The following is a 20,702-nucleotide window of genomic DNA, read 5'->3' as shown; positions in this document are numbered from 1 at the left end:
CATGATTGTACCAAGCATATTGAAGTAGATTCACATTTCATCAAGCAAAAATAATTCAGTTTCCTTTTGTTAAATCTGAAGGATGTACTTACGAAGGTTGTTTCTAGTAAGATCTTCCATAGCTCACTTGACAAGTTGGGAATTATGGGTATCTATGCATCAATTTGAGGGAGAGTGTTAGCATAAGCCATCCTCCATATCATTTTGATTGATGGTAGGAATATTTGATTTGCTAATTTTTTTATTCATATCCCTTGTTTTTGGAGTCAACCTTAAAGATAACTAGCTGTTTTAATATAGAAAATGTCGTTGTATATTGCTATATATTTGTAGATAATCTATTATTTTAGTCTACTATTGCAGGAAACAAATGAAATTAAATATAAATATATATATATATATATATATATATATATATATATATATATATATATATATATATATATATATATATATATATATATGTGTGTGTGTGTGTGTGTGTGTGTATATTTTTCTATATTAAAACAGTAGTTATGGTAGTTTGTTCTATGCCTATATATGGAATGTAAATTCAATAGAAAAAATTAATTTTCCTTATATAAGTTATCAATTAATTTTTAATTTTCCTAATATAAATAGGTTATCACTTGCTTGTAATACAAGTAAGACTCATACATAAATAAATTCATGTGAATGGATACATAATAAACAAGAAAAGTTATTTCACTAATGATGGAGTTGGGGTTGAGTAGAAGCATGTAATCAATTCTCTTACCGAAAGAACACAATAGAAAAGTTCGTATTTATGATTTTGGGTTTGTCTTCTCCTGCTTTCATTGCAGGAGAGATTCCCCATTACCAAAAAATAAAATAAAGGTTTATTAATTTGAGCTAGTATTTTTTTAGGTGATTTTAAGTGGTAATGATTGAATCTATTGTTGTTTTTGACCTGAATTTAAGGGTTTTGACCCTCCTCGACCCTAATAAAGATAAAATTCCTTAATAGAAATGGGAAAGAGGAAGGGGACAAAAGAAATCTTTGTAATTAAAGATGGGATACGTCTATCTTGTCCTCACCTTACCCTGTCCCCTCCCCACCCCCATCCCTGTTTCTTTAAATTAATATATTTACTTAAAATAATAACATATTTTTATAAATTTAGATTATTTATGTTTTTCAAATTTATTTAGGTTTTCATTGTGTATATTAAAGTAGTTAATATATGATATTTGTAATATTTAAAATAGTGGATTGATTTTAATTTTACTTAATTTTATTATTTAATATATTTATATTGTATTTAGAGGGTATGAGAAGGAAATTTTTCTCTACGGGTACAGAGAAAGAATTTTTTCCTATGGGAACAAAGAAGGGAATTTTCATTGCGAGGAGGAGACGGAGAATCTTTGTCATCCTTGTAACAGGGATGAGGATTGATATCCCCTATGGGAACAGAGATAGGAATGGGGATTAAGATCCCCTCCCCACCCCTCCATGTTGCCATCCCTAATGCAGATGATGTGTTTGGATCTCATGCAGCAGAAACCTTGGTCAAGCTAAGAATGGTATGTTCAATAGTTGAATGTGCATTGAGAAATAATATTATGTTGATGTTAAATATGTTGGACAATTAATGTGCAGATTGCCCTGTTGACTTTAACTCTCTGAATTTCACCATCCTCAAAAGCCAATGCAAAGGACCCGAGTTCGCAGCCGCTAGCTGTTGTAAGGCTTTTAAGGAATATGTTGGCCCTTATGCCGACGCAATTAACGACCCACGACGGGTCACGCTGACATTACCCTCCTAGTGTTTTTCGAGCCCGGTGTCAGGAAGGTGACAAAGTAATCTCATGCCCACCCTAGCCATCAGACAACTCAAACGCCAACACCAACAATGTTTTGGAAAACAATATATTTATTTACAAAACAATAGCCAGTGTCGGGAAGGTGACCGGACCATTTTCTTGCTCTGGTTGCTTGTTTTTGTGTTGTTTCTATGGAGAATAATCCTGGTTATCTTGCTCAGTTTTGAAATCGAATTGAGACCGGAACATTAGTGATTGTGTCCTGTAGAATTTGCTTTTGTATTTCTCACCAGGACCAACAAGAAATTTTGATCCTGTAAAGTCTTCAGACCAATCTTCACACCTGGTGTTCACTTTGTTTTCTGTAACCACAGGATTTCCTTTTTTCACAAGCTGATGAAAATTGTAGCTTAGCTTGCTGGAAACTTCATTCGAATCATGCTCTTTATGCATCCAACCATGCCCTTTTCGTGGAGTAGATGAATCCATTTCATCAATACAGGATTCCATCCGAGAAGAAACCTTTGGACAAGGGGAAGAATAATCCTCCCCTGGAAAAGCCTTGTTTCTCGACCCTCCTTTTGGTTACATCAATTGGCGAAGTGTGTGACTTGGAATAATGTAAAAGACTCTTACAGGCAGTGGCAGAACCAAAAATAAAATTAAGAGGGGCCAATGTTAAACAAAAGTAAAATATATTAGGGTTAATAAAAAAACAAGGAAATTTAAAAGTCTTAATATAAAATTTTAAGAATTATGTTAATATTTTATATTCGCAAAATAGGTTTTTAAAAATCTAGGGGGGTTAACAAAATTTTGTATGTATCAAATTGAAATTTTTTAAAAGTCATGAGGGCTCAACTGAACCCCTCTTGGCCCACCTCGTTCTGCTCTGCTTCCAGGCTTCAAAACCGGCTCAAGCTTCACCACAATCCAAGGAATCTGGAGCACGTCCGGTCGGGTAATGCAGTATCTAGGGTTTTGTTTCATGACCTCTGCAGCCGTTATTGGGGTCCTGCAAAGCTCGACAAAGCCCCCAGGATACACCAGTTTCCATAATTACTGGAAACAGACTCTGTTTCCATAATTACTGCAGGAATTTTTCGGAAGCAAAAGAAACCAGGACAAAAGCAGCCCTGGTTTCCAAATTTATGCAAAATTCTTTAGCTAAGAAGACAAATGTTCAAAGCGATGAAATTTATGTGAAGAATTTTAGGGAAATGGGAGATTATTCTTTGATCTTTGCCTTAATTGGATGTTACTGAAAAATTTAAAATAAGGAATCCCATGGAGATTTTTTTTTTTTTAATCTTGATTGCCATTTTTGATTTGTTAATTTCTATAAATTTGTTTTCTCTATTCTTTACAAAATCCAATATTTTGTGTTTTTCCTGCTTTCTAATTTCACTTTTTTTGTTTTTTTGTTAATGTTTTTTGGTTCTAAAATCGGATTCACAAATTTATACTTAGGAAGGTAATATCCTTATAGCTTATGTAAATTTTATTTTATTTTATTTTAAATATACGTAGATGTGGCAACAGGTGTCGGCTTCCGATAGGTTGTAAATATAAATTTGTCCAGTCAATCCAAAACTAATTTTTTTAAATGTTTGCAGGTCCATAGGCCTTCCTATCATTGGGTGTGGACTATAACATTAGGCCTTATCATTTTGGATGCATAGCATTATTTCTTTTCAAAAACACCCCTAAATAGGCATCAAAGTTTGAGAAAAACAGCAACCCAATATATGATTATTTTAGTTGCAAAACAAAATAGAACTTACCAGACAAATGCTTGTCCATGGAACCATTGGATGCAAACTAAAGTATCATAATCCATTCCTATCATTGCAACAGCAAATTGATATAAACCTTGAGAGAAATATACCCAAAAACTAGTTGTTGAGATTAGAGAACCTAAAGCTATATATCAAATGTTTACACATTTTTGTGGAAGATCTAAGTATCATATTTTACAGTTGGGATCATAACACAAACCAACATCACCAAAGTCCTGTTTCGTTCACAGCTTAATACCACAACACCAGATACAAATTCTGAGGTATGCAGGGCTTGAGATATGGAGCTGTTTGCTGCAACCATTAGGGCTTTGAGCTTGACCATCTCTATCTCAAGTCCTGTGTTGTTGCTACTTTGATCAAGCTACATTACCACGTTTGAAACTTTATATGCTGAAGTCATCAGTTCATATGAAACTCAGCTGTTCTTCAACATTTTTTGAAAGTCTTGTATGATACTACTCTTAATCGCTTTCAAAAAACATTATTCTTGAATGCAAGTATCATTTTTGGCGACAACAACAAAATGAGTGCTAAGATAGAACTGAAGAACATTTTGATAGCATGTCTCACAAAGTCACTGTTGTCTTCATTGGAGATGTTCCTGGAGGAAGATATAGCGGTTGCTGAAGTCAATACCTCTAGTATCGCATCTGCCAGATCTGTGATGACGGAGCACATGCAGTTGAGGGCAGAAAAACATCCCCACTTTTGATTGCCACATTCAAGAGCTAACTCCCTGTACTCCATGTAAATCCCTTCAAGGGCTTTTATGCATTAACTCACAAAGCTGCAGTTGTACATACTAAATTAATTTAATTCTGTATATTACCATTTTAGTGCTCATATTGACACACAAAATTGATATTTTTGTGACAGGTCATGTACCAGACTGAAATTGCCGGGAGACGCATGACACCATTTTGGCCTACCCCAAGGAGAGCTTCATCAGTGCAGGAATTAAGCAAACAAACATTATAGTGCCCAACCTAATGAAGAGGAACAAAAAATATGAGATCAAGAAAGTCGGTGAAAAGCAGTTGTGACAGTACTCATATTTAAGGGTGGACAAGAAAGATGCAAGCTAAAACATATGAAATTGGGTTTCACAATCAAACCTGGTATGCCAGAGTATGATCGTTGCCAAATCATACGCTTTCCAATTTCTGCATTCCATCTGGTCTTTGCATGGATCACCAGCATTCTTAACACAAATGATTGGTCAAATTATCACACTATCTCAAGATAGTGGCATCATCATGAATTCTCAAATGAGATCTCACAAAGCCATTGTTGTCTTCACTGGAGTTGTTCCTTGAGGAAGATATAGCAATTGCTGAAGGTAAGGCTTCTAGTGCAGCATCTGCCAGACCATGATGAAGGAAGGTGTGCAGTTGAGGGCGGGTACATGTCCCCAGTTTTGAATGCCAGATTCAAGAGCCAACTCCCGTCACTCCATACCAATCTCTCCCAGTGTTTATACCTGCTGACTCACAAGGCTGCATTTGTAAATACAACAATTAATTTAACTCTGTAGATAACCATTTTAGTGCTCATATCAGCACATGAAAATGCGAAATTTGTAACTAGTTATGCACCTGACTGGAACTGCCAGAAGACTCATAACTCCTTTCTGGCTGAGCTCATCAAGAACTTCATCAGTGTAGGGCTTCAGCCATTGTATCGGCCCTACTTGACTCTAACGAAACAAAAGAAGGGGAAAGGAATGAAAAACCAAAGAATAACCAACCAAACATTTTAGTACCCAACCTAATGATAAGAGTGCTCATAATATAGGGAAGACAAGATAGTAGGAAGCTAAAACTTACAGAGTTGGATTTCTTTTAAAGTAAAACCTGGTATACCAGCGTATGATCATTGCAACTCCTCGCCTTTTCAGGTTCTGCCTGGTTAGGTAGATACACTCCTCCGTCTGGTCTCTGTAAATATCGCCAGCATTCTCGACAAAACTAACTGGTACTCCATGGGCATTAAAGGAGATCATTACCTGTAGTTTCACATACAGAAGTCAAAAAAGTTGTACAGAGCTTATTACATCAAATGACCCCAACACAAGCAAGCCACATTTTATTACATATACTGGTTTTGTTCTGTAAAAGATCCATACAGAAAAGGAGTATCTACTACGTAAGTTCACCTCCTCAGGATTTAAGAATTTCCCCAACTCATTCTGAATCAGGTCAGCCATAGACTTGATGTAACCTTCTCGGTGATACCAGGACCTTATGATAGAAACAGGCATCTTAGATAGGTATGCATCTTCCCTGACATATTATTCTCACTCAGAAATGGTTCATGATATACAAATTGATTTACCACAGGCAAGAAATCGGAGAGTATTCTAAAACGGAAGCAGCACCTAAATATTTTCTCAAGAACAAGGATGCTTAACCCAATTGTAGAGATAGAGAACTGCAGATAAAGTGGCTGCACAACGAGCCTTGTAATTTTGTCTCTCTGAAATTTTGACAGGTAAGTTCTTTGCTTCCAGGGCAATTCTAAGAGCATGTGCCTGCAACAAGTTTTTCAAATTACAATACACCATATTACAGTCAAAACTGAAGGACAAAAATGGAAAAAAATAGGGCACAGATTTTCTAAGTAAAAATTTAGAAAAGAGGAAGAAAATAGATAAAATGCAATGAACAAACATGGCCCAAACATAAACAATGCCACAAATAGCAGGACATGTCAACCTGTAGAACAGAAATTAAATTTGCCAAGGGCCATTGAATAAACTGAAATAACCTGGGAAGGCGTATGATATCCTTTATTTAAAAAAAAAAAATGGTGCAAAAGTAACATTTTAAAGATACAAATACAAAAAGAGATAATAATTTTAAGAACAAAGAAAGGAGGGACAATCTGAATTGCCAGATCTGCAAATAAATTAAACAAAAATGGCTGAACTTCGTGGATTGTCTCTGGTCCTCCAAGATTCAGAGGTAACACTCCAACCTTATTTTCAGTTGGATGTGAATGGGACTGATATTATGCACTTCCATGCTCATCTCAAGCTACAATTCCATGCTCTGTTTTCCCCTGGATTTTCCATTAAAATTTTCTGATATCAATCTAAACCAAGTATGTTGTGATTATGGTAAGGGGGAATCAAGCCACTGAAGAATGAAAAAAGCATTTTACATCCAATTATTGTTCCAATAGTATAAAACACTCAAGGCCGTTGCTACACTAATCCTGGTTCATGTGGATAGCTCGTTCACTTTTTGTATCATCCCCTGCTCAAAGTACTACTTTTGAATAAAGCCAAAACTAAAGCCATGGAACGGAAAATTATCACACTATCCCAAGACAGTGGCATCATCATGAATTCTCAAACGAGATCTCACAAATTTATTCTTATTGTCATTGGAGATGTTCCTTGAGGAAGACATAGCGGTTGCTGAAGGTAAGGCCGCTAGTATTGCATCTGCCAGATCCATGATGTAGGAAGACATGCATTTGAGGGTGGGTACACATCACCAATTTTGAATGCCGGAGACAAAAGCCAACTTCCTGTACACCATGGCAATCTCTTCTAGTGTTTCTATGTGCCCACTCACGAAGCTACATTTGTAAATACAACATTAATTTAACTGTGTAGATAGCCATTTTAGTGCTCATATCGACATACAAAATTGCTATTTTTGCAACTAATCATGTACTTGACTGGAAATGCCAGTCAATATAGTGCCCTTTTTGGCCAAGCTCAACTAGAACTTCTTCAATGTAGGAATTAACCAACCAAACAATATAGTGCCCAACCTACTAAAGAAGGAAAAAAATTCTAAGATCAAGAAAGTCGGTGGACAGCAGTTGCGACAGTGCTCATAATTAAGGGCAGACAAAAAAGATGGAAGCTAAAACTTATGAAATTGGGTTTTACAATCATACCTTGTATGCCAGAGTATGATCTTTGCTAAAACATCGGCTTTCCAATTTCTGCACTCCTCCATCTGCTCTTTGTAAGGATGTCAAGCATTCTCAACATGACTGACTGGTACTCCACGGGCTCCAAAGAATATCATTACAAGTAGTTCCACATATAGAAGTCAAACAAAGGTTGCTGAGAGAAAAACTCATCAAATGCCACAACCCAGGAAAGTATATATGTACTGATTTTGTGCTGCAAAAAAACCATATAGAAGAAGAGTATCTAGTAAGTAAATGCACCTCCTCAGGCTTTGAGAATATCTCCAACTCTTTCTGAATCAAGTCAAGACATGGACTTGATGTAACCTTCTCAGTGATAGCAGGACCATATGATAGAACCACGCATCCTTGATAGGTAAGCATCTTCCCTGACATATTATTATCACTCGGAAATGGCTTATGATGTACAAATTGATTTACTAAAGGCAAGAAATTACAGAATATATTAAAACAGAAGCAGCACAAATATATTCTCTTCATAGTATGGATGCTTGGCCCAGTTGTAGAGATAGAGAGCCACCAATAAGATCCTCGGCTGAAACAAAGCAAGTTTCATCTCAGTTAAGCTAGGAACACCATCTTCTCCGTTGATGCAAGCAGCAGCCTTTTCTCCTTTCTTATAGATTCAAGCATTTAAGTCATTTGGGCTTACAAATAATGTACTAATGAGAAAACATAAATGGCAATTTTTACATACCTGTTTTCAAGCTTGCTTTTACCTCAATTTTCTATTACAAAAACAATAGAATTGTATCAGAATGACAAATTAAATACGTATTAGAGCTATATTGGCGAGAGTGAGGGAATTCAGTACCTAGAATAAATAAGCTTATGAAATGTGTCTCCTCTGGTAAGTGTTCATTGGCATGCCACCTTGCCACACTGAATTTGCCCACCTATTTGCGATATTGATAATGCATAATCATTAGTCCTGCAGTAAGGATTTTAATCGTTGCTATTCCCAGTAAAAATTTAATAAATCAAAATTCAATAGTCTATAAATTGCAAATGATATCAAAAACCTCCTCAGCTTGTCTGCTCTTCTTTTTCTGCTACAAATCCATGCTCTGTATTCCCCTGCATTTTCTGTTACAATTTTCTATTATGAGTCTAAACAAACTTTATTGTGATTATGGCAAGGGGGCATCAAGCCACTGAAGAAAGAAAAAGGCATTTTACATCCTGTTCAAATATTATAAATATTTACAATTGAACTGAATTCTTATATAAACATCCAAGGTTATTGCATTGCTAGGAAATGAACATTAAACAGAATTCCCATTTTGCACTTTGCCAATTATAATCTCTGCTCCGGATGCCAGTCTTGTTCTACAAAGCATTAACAAACTTCAGTTGTCAATAATAATTATGACAAAACTATAACCAAGTTTGACTCAGTTGACAGTAAATTTCCTCTTTGAAGTTCACTAATCAATATTAAACTAATGTTTAATTTCATTGTAATTATTATAAAAATTTGATGAACATGGTTCACACCAGTATGCATTGCAGAATCAAGTCTGAGTTGATGCATTTTCATCCTTCTTCTTCTTCTTCTTCTTCTTCTAAGTACCTGGCTTCAGCACTGTCTTCTGTGATTCAAATAAAAAGAAACATCTAATGAGAGCTTTTTCAAATATTGAACACACGTATGCCAGTATAATAAGGACATATTTCAAACCAGCATATGACACGTGTCTCCTCTCTGAAATTACCCGCCTGTGTTTAGTATTGATAATTCATAAAAATATGACATGTGATAAGGCCATTAATTGTTAATATTTTGATTTATAATTTCCTTGTGTTGTGTGGAAATTTGATGCAATCTAATAGAATTACTTATCTTTTTGCTTTTAGGAAGCTTTGAGCAATTTTGGAATAAATAGGGCCAAAAAGAGGAAAAACTAGAGCAGATATATTAAACTGGAAATTTCGTAATGCAGACTAGGCGTGGGCACGTGAAAGATGAGAGCAGAATTCGGAGAGCAGATCTGAACGTCCAGATCTGTTGCAAGAGTCCAGAAAATATTAAGATTTGCTTCCTAGGAAAAGGATAATCACCAGCTGGAAAACAGGATTAATTGAGCTAAATAAGGAATGATATTTTTGGAAGAAGGATTTATATTAAACATACATATCTTTTCCTTTCTTTTTGGGAAGATATGTATCACTTTGCTTGATTGGATTAGGAGATTAGTTTAATTTCCAGATTTTTAGTAGGAAGACAATATATATACTCTTATTTTTATTTGAGAATGATCAACGATTGTACTTAGAGAATTAGAGAGCAAAATATGGTTTACAGTGGCTGAATAATTTATCTTGGTTGAAGGGATCTGAAACCATGGAACTACAATGATTGTGAGATTTATTTTGTTCTTTAATGCATCTTTTTGATTATTTGAGTATTGATTATCTTTCTGAATTATTTGTATTGATTGTGTTGGTTGATTTCTAAGGCGCGCGATTAGTTTATCAATTAATATAATCTACGGCTAGTTTAGGTGCTGAATCCGTAATTGTTCAATCCATCTAATCGAAGTAGCAACTAAGTTTATCGTTTGCTGCGTCAGAAGCGATAATCCTAGGGAAATAATCAACTAGATTAAATGCAACGTCGTACGTTTGTGTTGTCTTGCTTCGTTGGTCTTTCTAATTCGTAATGCTATTGTTTAATTAAATTCGAGATCGTATTCGGATTATTAATCAATAAGGGTTAATTGGAATACATGTTTTTGATTAACTAATCGTAAGGAATGACAGGTTAATTCAATACCACAACGAATATTCAATTAATTAATTTGATATTTTGTTTCGATGATCAATCGTAGTTCTAATGGTGGATGTGACCGAAGACCAAGGTTTGTTAAATCGATTTATTCCTTTTAGATTATTTTACTGAATTTTTAATTAGTGTTTTTCATTATAATTTGCATTCACTTCAAAACCCCCCTTTTATTTATTTGTTTCGATTTATTTGTGACGACATACTAATCAAAGCTCTTCGAGGGATCGATCCCTACTTTCCTTTACTACATTTTTGTTGCAGGAATTTAGGATTTAATTTGGGTGTCAACGACAGCACGTACCAAATTTTGGCACCGTTGTCGGGGAGTTTTTACTTTGTATGTTCGTTACGCGAACTTCGAAACAAGCTAGTTTACAATTTGATCCAGAAATTGAAAAGACTGCAAAAGGGCTGAGAAAAGAAGCAAAAAGGAGACTGCACGCACACAAAGCAGTTCACGAAACAGAGGAAAACATGGCTGAAAATCAGACTTTAAGAGAGCTTGCTGCTCCAGATTTAAATCAACAACCACACTGCATTACTTTTCCGAATTTAGATGTTAATACTACCTTCGAATTAAAATCTGGACTAATTCATCTTTTACCTATTTTTCGTGGCTCTGCAGGTGAAGATCCTCATAAACATTTGAAAGAATTTCATGTGGTGTGCACCGGAATGAAACCGAATGGAGTAACCGAAGAACAAATCAAGATGAGGGCTTTTCCGTTTTCTTTGAAAGATGATGCGCAAGATTGGTTGTATTATCTACCTGCTGGAAGTATCACTACTTGGCATGAGATGAAAAGATTATTTCTGCAGAAATTTTTTCCAGCATCAAGAGCAGCCAGCATAAGGAAAGAAATTTGTGGCATTAGGCAGCAGAGTGGAGAGTCTTTATACGAATATTGGGAGCGCTTTAAAAAACTTTGTGCAAGCTGTCCACATCACCAAATTAGTGACCAGCTGCTTATTCAATATTTCTACGAAGGACTTCTATCGAATGAGAGAAATATGATTGATGCGGCAAGTGGTGGAGCATTGGCTGACAAAACACCTGAAGCAGCCCGGAATTTAATTTCAAATATGGCATCGAATTCACAACAATTTGGGAATAGATTAGACCATTCGTCTCGGCGTGTCAATGAGGTAAATGTATCTTCTCTTGAAAGACGACTTGATGATTTAATTACTCTTGTACGTCAAATGGCTGTAGGAAAAACAGAGGTAGCAAAAGTTTGCGGAATCTGTTTGGTAGGAGGACATCCAACTGATATGTGCCTAACACTTCAAGAGGACTGCTCTGAACATGCTAATGCAGTGGGCGGATTTTTAGGACAGCAGCAGCGAAGTCATAATCCTTATTCGAATACCTACAACTCATGTTGGAGAGATCATCCTAATTTTCGTTATGGGAATGCAAATGTGAATCAGCCTTCGAATAATTTTCAGCCGTATCAGCAGCCCTATATTCCTAGACAGCAGCAACCAACTCAAAATTCTGATTCAGGTACATCTCTTGAAGATATTGTTAAAACTTTGGCTACTAACACTGTGAAATTTCAACAGAAAACCAGAATCAGCATTCAAAATCTAGAAAATCAAATGAGTCAGATGGCTACTGCAATCAGTAGGTTGGAAGCACAAAATTCAAGCAAACTACCATCACAAACTGTGATGAACCCAAAGGAGAATGTTAGTGCCATAACGTTGAGAAGTGGAAAAGAGTTGGAGATGCCAATTAAAGAACCACCTGTACCAACACAGCAAGCGAAAAACAGAGAAGAAGCGGCAGTAGAAAATAATCCTTCCGAAAAGGTAGCGACAGGTAAATATCCTCCTTTCAGCGAATACAAACCTGTTCCTCCTTTTCCTGAAGCTTTAAAACTAAAGTGCGAAAGCAATGCGGATTTATATGAGACCTTTCGAGAGTGTGAAGTCAATATCCCACTGTTTGATGCAATAAAACAAGTGCCTCGCTATGCTAAATTTTTGAAAGAGTTGTGTACATTGAAAAGAAAGCAAAAACTCAAAAGGTATGAAAAAATAAAGGTAGGAGAAAATGTTTCAGCCATAATTCGCAAAAATCTTCCTGAAAAATGCAAAGATCCAGGTATGTTTTGCATCCCTTGCACAATAGGAGGCACAAAAATTGAAAAAGCCATGTTAGATTTAGGAGCATCTATTAATGTAATGTCATATTCCATTTATTCTGCTCTTAATCTTGGATCTTTAGAAAAAACTGGCACAGTTATTCAGTTGGCTGATAAATCAAATGTATATCCCAAGGGGTTAATTGAAGATGTTCTTGTTCAAGTTAATGATAAATTAATTTTTTCAGCTGATTTTTATGTTCTTGACATGGAAAATAATGACCAATCTGCACCTATTTTGCTAGGAAGACCCTTTCTGAAAACAGCTAAAACGAAAATTGATGTTCACAAAGGCACACTGACCATGGAGTTTGATGGTGAAGCTATCCAATTTAATATTTATGATGCTATGAAATATCCTGATGTGGATTTTCCTGTGTATTCAGTTGATTTCATTGATTCTCTAGCGCAGGATATACTTGATGGTGATGATGAGTTAAAGGTGGCTAACCATAAAAATATTTTGAAAGAAAGAGATGAATTTAAATTAATTTCAGATGTGCAGAATGCAGTGGCAGAGATGAATGAGTGCAGAGAGCTGAAAAATACAGTAGAGATTCAGAGCTTAGCGACATCAAAAGTATTTCAAGTTAATGGCCATAGACTCAAACTGTTTTACAAAGGAGTGCCAGCTGAAAACATCAGAGAAGTGGAGCTGAAAGATCCCGGATAAATAGATAAAGCCATTACGTCGAGCCGACGACTGTAAACAAAGGCGCTACTTTGGAGGCAACCCAAGCTTTCAATCTTATTTTGATTAATGCTTAAATTTTAATTTTCTAGACATTTGTTTTAATTTTGGTTTATGTTTTCCAATTTTAGTTTTAAATTTCAGTTTCATGATTTTTAGATATTTAATTAGCAATTATTTTATGATTTTCGCTTAGGTTTATTTTAATGTTACTGTTCAATTGTCTTTTTCCTCCTGCAGGTCTCAATTAGCTTTCTGTAAATGTTCATGGGGGAGGAATCTGCAGTTTGGTATTCTGGAACTAGGTCATGTGCTTCTGTCAAAAGTCCAGCTTCTGCTTTGCTATTTTCTTAAATTCAAGGGGGTCATATGATTTAGTGTGATTATAAAGCTGGGTTTATTTGCTTCCAGAAACCATATTCGCCAAACCTACGCTTCACAATTTCTCTCCACCTAAAATAAAAACCTAGCAGCCCCTTCCTCCATTCTGCAACACTATGGTCAGAACCCATTCACAACATCAAATAGCAGCAAAAACCCACCCATCGGAGGCCTCCTACGCTAGAGTTGTCATCACAATCTAAAGAATCCTCCATCAATTGCAACTCTTCATAATTCGAACTACTGTTCCTTTTCCCCAAATCCAGAGAAGTTTCCTCTTCCTTTTCTTTTAAATTTCAGTTCTCATATTATTCTGTTTTGTTTAAACATTGAGGACAATGTTTGGTTTAAGTGTGGGGGAGGGTTTATTTGTGTTTTATTTTTCTGCTATTTACTGTTTTGTCTTTCAGTTCTCTGTCTTTCAATTCTATTTTTTTTTCTGCTCTGTTCTTGTATTCTATCAGTTTTTTTTTTTTCTTTGTGTTATACTTATTCTGGGTATGCCTTGTTTTGCTTTGTGTATGTTGCTGTTCATTGCTGGATAAAGCTTGATTTTTATTAATATGGCAGCTAGTGTATCCTTCCCTGTTTTAAGTCAGCTAAACAGTCCATTAATCTCACTTTGAATGAATTAATTTGTATGCATGCCTTGGAATTTAGCCGATTCAACAGGAGAGCATTGTACACTGATTTGTTAGATTAATTAGGGGTATGCATTTAAACAAATTTTGATAATTGAGTGCTCGAGTTTGTTTGAAGTTAAGGTGAATTTAATTAACCCGTGAGTTTTGAGCCGAAAAAGATTGAAACATTCATATCAATCTATGTTTTCTTTGATGAGTGATATTCTTCCATGTGAATATATCTCTAGAACTTGCTTTGAACCGTTTCGAGACCACATTGAAATATGCATGCATAAAAATGATAAAGGCATTCTTGTTTAAACCCTTTAGCTTCAAAAGCCAACCTATGTTAAATTTCCCTAGTTAGCCCCTTGAGCCTTACAAAACCCTTGATTCTTTGTGCTAAAACCATATTACAAACCCAAGCCTTCAAGTAAAAAAATCCTCACCCAACCATGAAAATGAGCAAGGCATTTAAACTTAAAATTGTTGCTTGGTGAATATATTGTCTTGAGAAATTTAAGTGTGGGGGAAAAGGGGACTTAATTGTATAGGAAGAGTTGATGAAAAGAAGTTGGCATGAAGAGTGCTATTGAGATTGCCTTATATTGTTGTCTTTGCTACCCAACTCTCTTAGTTGTTCAAGAAAAAGAAAAAGAAAGAAAAGAAAAAAACTGCAGTAACATTCAAAAAAAAAAAAAAAAAAGAAGTTGAAAAAAGAGAGAAGAGAAAGGCAAAAGCAAGTAGCAAAGAAAATGTGATGAATGTGGTGGCTTTAGCTTTACATTTTTGTTCCCCTTAAGTGTTTAAATACTTTGTTAATATTCATGGTTTTAACCTTTTGTATCCATTAATCCTTACCTTTACCCAAAGCCCCATTACAACCTAAAATAAAGTCCTTTTGATTTATGCATGTATATAATCTAAGTGGTGGAGATTTGGTGCATGAGCAAGCTTATGGTAGAATGTTTGCATTGGAAGAATCTGAGCGAAACACCGAACCATTAAACACATGAGTGATATGAGTGATAACCGTGAGGATGATTCACCAAAGCTTTATACATGCTTTAGAATGCGATTATCTTGATTTGTCTTTGTGCATATTTCCTTGTAAAGTTTGATAATGATGTGTGTTGATGCTTGAATCTTGGTTGGTTTGAATTTTAAGGTATGCACACTTTTTGGTATCGTGAGAAAAGAGATTGATGGAACCTTTTTGAGTTTGTTTTGTTTTGTTTTTGTTTTACTCGAGGACGAGCAAAAGATAAGTGTGGGGGAATTTGATAAGGCCATTAATTGTTAATATTTTGATTTATAATTTCCTTGTGTTGTGTGGAAATTTGATGCAATCTAATAGAATTACTTATCTTTTTGCTTTTAGGAAGCTTTGAGCAATTTTGGAATAAATAGGGCCAAAAAGAGGAAAAACTAGAGCAGATATATTAAACTGGAAATTTCGTAATGCAGACTAGGCGTGGGCACGTGAAAGATGAGAGCAGAATTCGGAGAGCAGATCTGAACGTCCAGATCTGTTGCAAGAGTCCAGAAAATATTAAGATTTGCTTCCTAGGAAAAGGATAATCACCAGCTGGAAAACAGGATTAATTGAGCTAAATAAGGAATGATATTTTTGGAAGAAGGATTTATATTAAACATACATATCTTTTCCTTTCTTTTTGGGAAGATATGTATCACTTTGCTTGATTGGATTAGGAGATTAGTTTAATTTCCAGATTTTTAGTAGGAAGACAATATATATACTCTTATTTTTATTTGAGAATGATCAACGATTGTACTTAGAGAATTAGAGAGCAAAATATGGTTTACAGTGGCTGAATAATTTATCTTGGTTGAAGGGATCTGAAACCATGGAACTACAATGATTGTGAGATTTATTTTGTTCTTTAATGCATATTTTTGATTATTTGAGTATTGATTATCTTTCTGAATTATTTGTATTGATTGTGTTGGTTGATTTCTAAGGCGCGCGATTAGTTTATCAATTAATATAATCTACGGCTAGTTTAGGTGCTGAATCCGTAATTGTTCAATCCATCTAATCGAAGTAGCAACTAAGTTTATCGTTTGCTGCATCAGAAGCGATAATCCTAGGGAAATAATCAACTAGATTAAATGCAACGTCGTACGTTTGTGTTGTCTTGCTTCGTTGGTCTTTCTAATTCGTAATGCTATTGTTTAATTAAATTCGAGATCGTATCCGGATTATTAATCAATAAGGGTTAATTGGAATACATGTTTTTGATTAACTAATCGTAAGGAATGACAGGTTAATTCAATACCACAACGAATATTCAATTAATTAATTTGATATTTTGTTTCGATGATCAATCGTAGTTCCAATGGTGGATGTGACCGAAGACCAAGGTTTGTTAAATCGATTTATTCCTTTTAGATTATTTTAAACATAAATCATTCATACCATTTACTTGTTGTCTTCTAATTTCCTCCTGCAAAACAATTCACATTTTTCCATAATTTATTATTTCTCTAACAAAATAACCATATCTATTATCATGTCTAAATTATTAATTTTCCAAAAGAATTTATTAAAAAAAATACTTACAGTTGTTTACAATCAACAATTAATTACTTCACATACCTATTGTTCTTTGAACGATTGTTGGATTGTAGAGTTAAGGCTGCCCATCCATCGTCTTTTATAAGTGGAAATAAATGCGTTACCTTTGTTGAGCTTTGGTGTTAGTTGTTCTCCATAACCAAAGATTTTCATACTGGGACATTTATAGATATTAAGTGCCTCCAAAATTGGAAATTCAATTGAATATGAATCTGAGCTAAAACATCCAAGGTTGTTCAGTCCTTGAAGGGACAAGTGAAACAAACTAGGAAACACAATCCTTTCTATTGATGATGATGATGCTTCCTCATTTGTGATTATTTCTTCCAGTGTTGAGCAACTAGTTATTCTGAGGATTCTAAGCTTTACAAGGCTTTTGACTATGGAGGGGGTGAATAGTCTTTTCAATTTAGGGCAATAATATATATATATTGAACTTAAGTTTCCCAAACTTGATAAGGTTGTGGTGAGATCTTTCTTTGGTGGTATTAATTCCTCTTCTTCTTTCATTATGAAAATCTCCTCTAAACTGTAACAATATTGTATGTTCATATCTTCCAAACAAACAAGACTTTGCAATAAAGCTTGTGAAAACAACTTAATTAACTTCGGGCAATTATACAAATCCAATCTCTTCAAGTTGCATAGGTTTATGAATTGAGTGTCACCCATCCATATATGTGTCATATTTGCTAGAAAATGCAATTCTAGATTCTTTAATGACGAGAGCATCTTTGTTTCTCCATCTACCACCTTAACCTCTTTACAATCAAATATATATACCACTGAATTACACCAATTTACACTCAAATATTCAAGACTTTGAAAGTTCCATAACAAATTACTTGGAACAATATTCAACAACCTATCGCACCAACTAACAGTCAAATTTTTGAGCTTATTGAAAGACTGGATTGAGGGTTCACCATGACATATTTCAACCAAGTTGGGATTGCCAACAATTTGTAGAAACTCTAAGTTGTGGAAACTTAAATTTGATGAACATTCCAAAATATTTACAAGAAATGTTACCTTCTGATTAAGCACTGCTAAACCCTTCAGTTCATTCAGTCCTCTATTTACCAGGTCATGAAAGATGTTGTCCAAACCTATAATATGTAGACACTCTGTTCTTTCAATTACCAAATTCTTCAAACAATCAAGTAATCTTAAAATCAAAACCTCATTATTATATGAGATCATCAATTTTTGTGAATACTTGCCAGGAAATCTCATAAAATTCCATTTTTCATTATATTCTGGAGCACCTATTATTGTTGTAAAGCTTGATAGATTTTTGAATGGCACATCATTATCAATTAAGAAATTCAGGTTTGGGATAATAATTTCCAAACTAGTTATTCTATACAAGAATTGTAACTCAGCAAGCTTCGCATTGCTTCTTGAATCTCCCCCATCTCCTTCTAAATCCCAAAGCCTAAAACTTTCCAAAACGTACAACTCCTCTAATTTACAAAGAGAGGATATGACACCAGGTGGTATTCGTGTCAACTTATTACAATAGTTCAAATCTAATAGTCTCAGATGAGTTAATCGATTAAACGATATAGGGATCTCCCTAACGTTAGAACCAGAAAGGCTAAGAATTTCTAGTTTGCTTAGATCTCCAATTATAGATAAGTCACCCAATTTGCAATAATTAAGGTACAAAGTTCTAAGGTTTACAAGAAAGGAAAGTGACTTAGGTAATGATGATAATTGAGTTTCACTTAAATCTAGAACTCCAAGATGATTCATGCCTTGAAAGAAATTGTTAGGGACAACCAATCTGGAATTTTGTTGCAGTAGCAACGACTGCAACTTTGGGCATTCTATCGCATCTGGTGCCTCTTTAATATCATTTAACATCAATGAGATACACATGAGATCTTCAAATGTATCTCTTTCTGGCCACTCATTCAGACTAATACCAGCTTTCACTAAGAATGTATGGTTGTGCTTGCGTGCTATGATATGTGCAACATCACGAACTACATCATGCATTTTGACACATTTCTCACCATATTCTTCCCCAAATTCTTCCTCAATCAATAAAAAAGAAGAGATCAGGTTACTTACAATAGCATGTGTTCTGACTCTAATATCCTCAATTGTCTCCAGCTCTTTGAACCATCTCAATCCTGTTCCGTATCTCACTAAGACTTCAACAGGAATTATGAAATCTTCAGGAAATACAGAGGAAAATAAGAAGACAGATTTTTCTTCACTTTCAAGAAAATCGTAACTCATCTCCAAGCATGAAATTACATTATCATGCATTCCTTCAATATTTGTTGATGTTGACCTTTTAAGTTGTTGTAAGGCATCACGCCACTTATACATGTTCTTGTTCTTGAGTGCCCTGGCTACAGTTACAATCGCAATCGGTAGACCATCACATTCAGTGGTTACTTCTCTTGCGATCGAGCTTATATTAGAATTTTCAACATCCATTCCAACATGCTCCTTGAATAGCTCCCATGACTCCTGTTTTGTCAAAGTTCCAACAGTAAATGTCTTGTCACAGCCCATTTGATCGCATACATCTTTCCTTCGAGAGGTAAGCACGATCTTACAACCTCCATGGTCCTTCCCAAAAGGAATGCCAATCTCCTCCAATTGAATTCTTCTCCAAATATCATCCAATATTATGAGGATTCGTTTCTCTTTCTTAATTCTCTCCCACAGGGAACTTGCCCTTGCTGATTTAAAGTTTTCAGAGAGTGAAGTCAGACCTAGCATTTCAGCAATTTCGGCTTGAATATTCATGATATTTGGGGTTTGAGACACAACCACCATAACTACTGAATCGTACAACTTCTCTTCTTTAGCTTGTTTGCCAACTTGTTTCACTAGTGTGGTCTTCCCCACACCCCCCATCCCGCATATTCCAATTATGCTGACCCTGTCATCTTTCAAGGCCTCCATAATTTCATTCTTGATTGATTCTCTGGATTTGAAAATTCCAGAAAATCCCATAGTTGGAGAGATAATGCGCGAAGAAGGAGGAGTAGGCTGAGATAGAGATTGGAATTTTCCATCTTCTTGGAGCTGAGTGATCTCTGCTATCTTCTGCTTTGCCACCTTGCTGAACCGGTAGCGCAATCTGAGATTGATGCACCACCCTTTGAAGCACATCTTGTTCGCATTGCTTTCATCTTCCAAAAACTTCTTAGCTTCTGCAGAGACATTATCAACTTCTGATATCCAATTTTGGACGGCAAGTAAAATAATTTCGCTGTTTCTTTTAGCAGCATCAATCTTCACTTGTATGTCGCCTCTGATAGCCTCGAGTCTCAGAACTTGCTTTCTTAATCCTTCAATGTTGTCATTGTAGTTAAGCACGTAACCAGTATGATGGCCTGCTGCATCAAACAGGCGGTTGGAAATGTTGCCCGCAATTGAACCGACAGTTGAAACACAAATTTCCATGTTCTTAATTTTCTTTGTTTTTGATTGTTGAAAGATGATGAGAGAAAAATGTGGATAGAATGTAGGAAAGAGAGGTGAATGGCCAGTAATTCACCTCTTATGAAGATATTCTTTTCCTCATAACAAAATTAAGAATCTGTTATAACACTAAGGAAAAGAATTACAGCATCAAGCAATTGAAAGAGAAAAGAGAAAGGCATTAAAGTACAAAAGATTTCTTATAGAAGAAGCCTTGGGTCTCAAGGCTTCTTTGGTTCTATTATCATTGAAAAGATTATTCTTTCCTTCATTCTTTGCTCTAATTCCAAACGGCTTTGCTCTCAACTCAAGCTTAATATTCTTTTCTTCTATAATCACTAAAGTGTTTTAGAGATCTCATTTTTATTCTAAAAGCAGTTACATGATTTACTGATTTCACAGGCCTATGCATGAGATAAATTTGATCAATTAAGAGAAAAAACAATTTCCCTCACAATTTTATTTATGTTGTATTAGGA

The 20,702-nt window shown here is 35.2% G+C and overlaps 1 protein-coding gene, 1 non-coding gene and 2 pseudogenes across 2 annotated transcripts; all 4 read right to left on the bottom strand.

Moving 5' to 3' along the window:
• LOC123201867 overlaps window positions 1–20,702 on the bottom strand; it is a 67,432-nt pseudogene that overhangs the window by 12,072 nt on the left and 34,658 nt on the right.
• Window positions 4,003–7,916, bottom strand: LOC123201933 (annotated as a pseudogene).
• Window positions 11,176–11,282, bottom strand: LOC123209849. The gene has a single exon (XR_006501156.1). It is a non-coding gene; the product is annotated as a small nucleolar RNA R71 (small nucleolar RNA).
• LOC123201922 (disease resistance protein At4g27190-like) lies at window positions 11,726–20,205 on the bottom strand. The gene is made up of 2 exons (XM_044617531.1): window positions 17,806–20,205; window positions 11,726–11,800 (listed from the first exon to the last, which is right to left on the bottom strand). Exons 1-2 carry the CDS (start codon window positions 20,203–20,205, stop codon window positions 11,726–11,728), a joined length of 2,475 nt encoding a protein of 824 aa, XP_044473466.1.

Source organism: Mangifera indica, chromosome 2, assembly GCF_011075055.1.
Source record: "Mangifera indica cultivar Alphonso chromosome 2, CATAS_Mindica_2.1, whole genome shotgun sequence".
Lineage (NCBI taxonomy): Eukaryota > Viridiplantae > Streptophyta > Magnoliopsida > Sapindales > Anacardiaceae > Mangifera > Mangifera indica.
This window is presented reverse-complemented; position numbering and strand designations above follow the sequence as displayed.